The sequence below is a fragment of the Gavialis gangeticus genome, unplaced genomic scaffold (assembly GCF_001723915.1).
Source record: "Gavialis gangeticus isolate Ggan-Ray unplaced genomic scaffold, GavGan_comp1, whole genome shotgun sequence".
NCBI classification, from domain to species: Eukaryota; Metazoa; Chordata; order Crocodylia; family Gavialidae; genus Gavialis; species Gavialis gangeticus.
The window spans coordinates 16,915,671-16,921,927 of record NW_017729034.1 but is presented as its reverse complement, the minus strand read 5'-3'; the positions used below and the strand labels follow the sequence as shown (position 1 = coordinate 16,921,927).

The 6,257-nt window shown below is 53.6% G+C and overlaps 1 protein-coding gene across 1 annotated transcript in view; it reads left to right on the top strand.

Moving 5' to 3' along the window:
• The first annotated feature begins 2,262 nt into the window (after window positions 1-2,262).
• Window positions 2,263-6,257, top strand: part of CLSTN3 (calsyntenin 3) — a 22,186-nt gene continuing 18,191 nt past the window's right edge. Inside the window, exons 1-2 of the mRNA XM_019527078.1 lie at window positions 2,263-2,445; window positions 5,021-5,143. Of these exons, the coding sequence (XP_019382623.1) occupies window positions 2,361-2,445; window positions 5,021-5,143 (208 nt within the window). The 5' untranslated portion in view covers window positions 2,263-2,360. The remainder of the gene's footprint in view (window positions 2,446-5,020; window positions 5,144-6,257) is intronic.

Below are 6,257 nucleotides of genomic sequence, written 5' to 3'. Positions count from 1 at the left end.
CTGACACGGCAGTGTCTGCGGGCAGTTCGCGATCCCCGCTGGTGCCGCCAACACTGCCGGTGGCGGCTGTAGGTGGTCACCAACCCTTGGTCGGCGCTTCCCATCCCCACCCCACCCCACCCCTGCCGCTGGCAGCATCAGTGCGAGCTCCCTGCTCACCACTGCCATGCTCCCACTGCTCCCACCGTCGCCGTGCCCCCCCAGTCATTGGGGGTATGTGCCATTCATGGCCCACACCATGAAGAGCTCTGTACCTTTATTTCCCAAATCAAGAGATAATCCAGCATCCATGAATGAGAGGTTCATGCACTGGCCTATCCATGCCCAACCATAAAGACATCACACTGGCATGTCCTAGCCCAGGCTATAAGAGTGTGACAGCTTTGACATTCCTCAGAGAGGTTCTCAGGTCTCAGCTTGAGGCTGAAAGAAATCTGCCACAGTGACCTTCCTCACTTCAGTGCCCAGCCTAGGAGAACCCACCATAGCTGTGAACTTCCTCAGAGCCTTGCCTTATTCCTGCTTATCTCCTGAGTCACTCTGGCAGCTATCCCTTTCCAGTGCACTGGCACTGCCCATTCTGGGAGATACCTCAGCAGCAAACCTCTCACAAAGCAGTACTCTGTTCTTGCCCAAGTCAGGAGAGATCTCTGTGAGCTTCCTCACACCAGCATCTTGTTGCTGGCCAACTCAGTGCACACTCAGTAGCTGTGAGTTTCCTCAGAGTTATCAGTTTTCTGAAAGGAGTGGCTTGTCCTGACCTAGCACAACCCAAGAGGCAGCGTGGCTGGGATGAGCTTCCTCACAGTGGTTCCCACTCTGTGCTCAAGCTTGAGAGAAATTAGCAGGTACAAGCGTCTTCACAGAATTTCTCTCCATCCATGCAGGACCCAGGAGAGCACTGAGTACCCATGAGGCTCTTCACAGCAGTGACCCATCACTACCCACAAAGGAAAAAGAACAGCAGCTCTGCTCTTCCTCACAGCAGCAAGTTCTCCTTGCCCAACTGGGAGACACCATGGCTGTCACAGCTACGACTGTCTTTGCTCTACCAGAAGAGATCAGGGCAGCTATGAGCTTCCTCCTGGCTGTACCATGTTTGTGCCCAACCAGGAGAGATCCTTGTAGGCCTCTGTGCTTCCTCATGGGGAGAGGCCAGTCCTGTCCCAACACAGGAGAAACTCAGTAAGAAGATTCCTCAGTCCAGGCACAATCCCAGAAAAACACCAGTGGTTGTGATGTTTAACCTGAAGAGATACTGGGCACTATGAGTTGTGCCTCAGAAATGCCTTGTTGCTGACCAACCCAGCAAGATATCCAGGAGCTGTGGTCTTCCTCATAGCAGTGGCCTCTCTGTGCACAGCTGTCAGAGGGAGACAGATGATCTGCAAGATCCCTTCTAGCCCCTAACATCTATGAAACTATGACTGCCTGCTGAGGTGAACTCATGTGTCTGAAAGCTTGTGCTCTATAATAGGTATCTATCTTGGCTGGTCTGCTATATGCCCACTTTATGGAAATAGGAGACTCCTCCCTAGCTTGCTCCTGCGGCCTTATGGCTTAGGGCAGGTGAAATATGGGGGCATCTGAACCCCAAGCCTGCAGGCTTGGACCTGCGTGCAGGATACCTGCCAAAAGATTTGGAAGCATTCGAAGCCCCAGGCTGGGGTGGAGGACACTTGCCCGTAGCAGGGCCACATAAGGCTTTTGAATGATTCAAAGGTTTTGGACCAGATCTGGCTCATTCAATCCGGTATGTGAAAATTAAAAAAAGATCTTGGGCGGTTTACAAGGTGCACCTCTGGCCTGCCTGCAGACTAGCCCAGCTAGCCACCTCTCCCTGCTCGCGGGTGGCACCACGTGAGGAAGAAGCAGGCTCGTGGGCACCAAGCGGGTGCTCTCTCTGAAGAGCGAAGGGGCAGAGCCACCCCGCCCAGGCAGAGGCCAGCAGGGCGCTGAGTGCCACATGGAGCAGACGCCCTGCCCTGGCAGGCTGGGAGGCTCGCCGGGAGAAAGGCCCCCGAGGGGAGGGGAGGCGAGGGGAGAGCAGCCCGGCCCCGGCCCCGGCCCCGGCCCCGGCCCCTCCGCAGCCCGCGGCCCCTCCAGCCTCTGCCCACATTGCAGCGAGGAGGAGCAGCCGCTCGCCTCGCCCTATTGGTCCCCTCCGCCCCTGCAGCACCTGGCTCCCGCGCCCCGCGCATTGGCTGCTGGCGCCCATCAATCAGCACCGGGCTCTGCTGACATCATGCTGCAGTAGAGGAGGGCTGGGCCGGGCCGGGCCGGGCTGGGCTGGGCTGCCGGGAGCCGAGCGCCTGCCAGGCGCTGTCCGTCCCCGCAGCCGCCTGGGACCGGGAGCCAGCATGGGCTGGCCGCAGCCCCTCGCCGCCCTGCTGCTCGCCCTGCTCTGCCTCTGTGCCCTGCTGCCCGGCGGCTCCTGCAACAAAGGTGAGCGGGGGCAGAGCAGAGGCGTGGGCTGGGGTACCCGGGATGCCCGCCTCCCTCCTGCCCAGGCTTCCCACTCGTGTCCAGAACGACGCGCCGCTGCTCTCCCCCCTCCGCCGGGCTCCCGCCGCCCCTTGCAACTTCCCCCATCTCTCCGGTCCCAGGCTTGTGTCGGAGGGGCTCTCTGTGCCCCTTGCTTTTCTCCTGCCTCCCGACCACTGTCTCCTGTCCGCACCGCTCTGTTCTAGGTCTTTCTCACGCAGGCACCCTCGCCTGTTCTCTCTCTCCCTCTCCCTCCCCGATTCCCTCCGTGTGTTGCCACCTGCTTCCCTTCCCCTGTAGCTTTCTTCCTATGCCAGCATCAGAGGTAAAATGATGTATGTGTGGCTTCTCTTCACTTCTCTCTAATCCCCAGACCTAGGGCTGGCCCTCCCCATCACACCAGATTTGCCTGTCCAGCTAGCATCTGTTTGTCACCAGCCCGATGGAGAAATGTTTAATCTCTGGGAGCTAGATAGAGAGGCAAAAGTCTTTTCTGCGCTGAATATGGGGCCACCAGCCCGATGGCTCATATATTCTGAGCACGGAGATTGTTGTTCGAACACGCGTAAGTGAGGGAGTGAGATGTAGGTTACTAGATCTATGGCTGTAGGCACAGATGCAGGAGAATTATTCTGAGGGACGTGGAGAGACCGAATGATCTTGGAGGGTGGAGAGCTCTACAGACTTACAGGGGCCGTGGTGGAGGAAGGGATGTCTTGGATAGAGCATTTTGGGGCCTGCCATCATGTTTGGGGGAGGTAGATCTGGCTCTGGGAGTTGACCGTGGGTTCACAGCTGTGGAAGGGTTGGTTCTGGAGAGGGGAACTATACTATATCACTCTACTGTGGTAGCACCTAAGAGGCCAATCCTGGGTCAGAGCTACCTTGTGTCAGGTGTTTTCTGTTTCCCCTGTGGACAGCACTGTCTGAATCATGCACCCACCTTTGACAAGCAGCTTATATCTCCCAGCTTTTATCTCCACCTGTGCCTTCTGGAGATAGCCCAGAGACCTTCCCTGATCCTGCAAACCTCCCCCTCCCCCCAGATCATCCCAGTGCCTTCTAAATGACAGATGGATGCAGCAAAGGATTTATCCCTCTGACACCAGCTTGTTGCCCCAGCAACAGGACGTACCTGGCATTTATAACCATCGATTTTCACCTCAATATAAACCAGAATCCGGCACAAGGTGCAATGAAGGGGGGGGCTCTACTGTGAGGGGGGAGCGTGGGTCTTCGTACATAGGAAGGGGTTCCTTCTGCATACTGATGAGAATAAAAGGACAATGGATGTTACTCTGGATTTTCTACACAATGCAATGTTAATCCTAATCAATATGGCGAGATATAACTCTCAACCCACAGCCTGCTTTGCTGTGCCAGGCTGTGTCTCTCTGCACACAGCCCTTCTGATGCATCTCGGTCCTAACCTGCACCCTGGCCTGCTGTCCCAGTTGTAGGCTTTCTGCTGCCAGCTTCGGTGATGCACCTCAATCCTAATTTGTTTAAGTGCGTGTAGCTGGCTTTGCCAGGGACATGTTGCCTCCGGATCTCGATGCCCCAGTGTTGTGCTAGGGGGTGCTCTGCTGCAGGAAAAGAATCCTCATATTGGAAGTCATGCCCTTGATCTGAAAGGCTGTGCACTCCCATTCCCCAGCCCCACTATGCCCAGGCCATGTAGTCAGAGCATTGCCTGGTTGTAATGAATCTTTGTCTCCATGGAGAGGGTTGTTAGATGGGGGATGGAGGCTGCAACTAGGCCATTGCAATTTAATCCTTGAAACCCATTTAGTAGAGATTGGACCGGGGGAGGGGGTGTCAATTTGTAACGATTTTCCTTCTCTCTCCATCTCCCTCCCACCTACTTTCTCTCTTTCCCTGCCCTAGAGCCTGTGTGATAAAGATTAATTTGCTATTTCTGGGCCTGTGACATTTTTCATAGCCTCCTGCTGACTGCTGCCTTGATGCTGAGCCTGGCTGGGCTCCAATCAATGGGATTAGCATTTTGGGCAGTGAGCAGGGACCAAGGGTATGTGGGACCTGCCCTGGAGTCAGGGATGGAAGAGCAAGGTACTTAGAGATTGGGCCATGTGCATGGAGAGAGTGGCATGATAGATATATTTATCTGGGCTCTAGTCCTTTGGAAGAGAACTAGCAGGTGTGGTAAAGTTTCTCAGAGGAAACATCCAGTGGAGCCTTAAATTATGACTTTATTGAGCCAGAATTATTGAATGTCTCCTTGGAATTTGACCCCTTTTGCAGCTTGAATGTTTCTCATGCTTTTCTCTGAGCTTCTTCTTGCCTGCCACTATCTTGCTGGCAAGGAAGAGCCCAGAAGAGAATGCATAATTTGGGGTGATGACTTTTAAGAACCACAGAGACAAGGACAATTTTCAGCATGCTTCATAGTCCACCAGGATAGGGGTGGGTGTTTCCAGCCAGGATCTGGTGTGGTATCATGCTCTTTCTCTGACAAATATGTCTTTGGGATTACTAATTTTCTCTACCCCATCCCTGTACTCCAAATACCTCACAGCAAACAAGCACAAACCCTGGATTGAAGCTGAGTACCAGGGCATTGTCATGGAGAATGATAACACCGTCTTGCTCAACCCACCACTCTTTGCCCTGGACAAGGATGCTCCGCTGCGCTATGCAGGTATGTGGGTAATGGGTTTGGGGGGAAGGAGTCAGGGAGGAGAGAATGGGGTCATCTCAGTGCTGGACCATGGCTAAAACCAGGGAGTGATAGCTTTACACCACCTCTGAACTACATCTTAGGTGGAAGCCCTCAGCAAAGGGTAGAGCAGCCTTTGGCCCAGTTCATTAGCCAAATCTGGGGTTCTGCAGGTGTTTTCAGCTAGGATAAAAAATTGAGATTGAAGCCAGGGATTTCTGTAATGCAAACCTGTTGACTTACAAAGAATGCAGACAAACTCCTGTTTCCTTGGACACAATAGAAATCAGACAGGGAGGGACTATCAGCAGCTCCAAGCCCTTTTCAACAAGTTTTCCATTCTGAAAGGTCTGTCTAGGCTTTTCTCAGGATCCCATTTGCAGTACCTGCCTAGGCTGTGTTGGGTGCTTCTGCACTGCCATCTCAGTTTATCTGGGAGGAGGATGTAGCACTTAAGGGGGCCCCAGGTTCCATCCCCTACTGCATTGCACCCTTCCTGTGTGACCCTGGGTGAGTCTCTGCATTTCTTTCTCTGCTCCGGTCCATCAGAGGGAGCACTGTCCTGCCTCGTAAAGGTGCTGTGAGGACAATGAATGAAAGCTTAGGAGGTGCTTAGGTGCTACAGCTGTGGAACCTGTATAAGTACTAACAATATGTAAACCAGCCCACAGTTTATGTAGTTTGCACTAGATGTTTACAGATATGTCCTGTAACTGGGAAGATGCATTGGTTGGTCAGGATGCCTTCCCCCAGCAATGCCCATCATGGGCAGCACTTGTGGGGGGTGCTCTGTACCAATAATAGTACAGAGCTGAGGTAAAGAGACCCAGAGAACCAGGATTGTTCCCAAACTGGTACAGGAGGGCATGAAAATGGAGAAGGATGATGGATTGGCCCTTTGCTGTTCCCATTAAATGCTGCCAGCATTTGACAAATCCCCAATTATCACCATTCGCACATGTTGCATAGGGAGCTGTAGTTCACCAAGTACATTCTCTAAAGATTTCATCAGCCTTGAGCATACTTCCATTCCGTTATAACTCTGACATGTCAGCAGACTGCCCAAGCACCATAGTGAGGGAGTAACTACCACCAG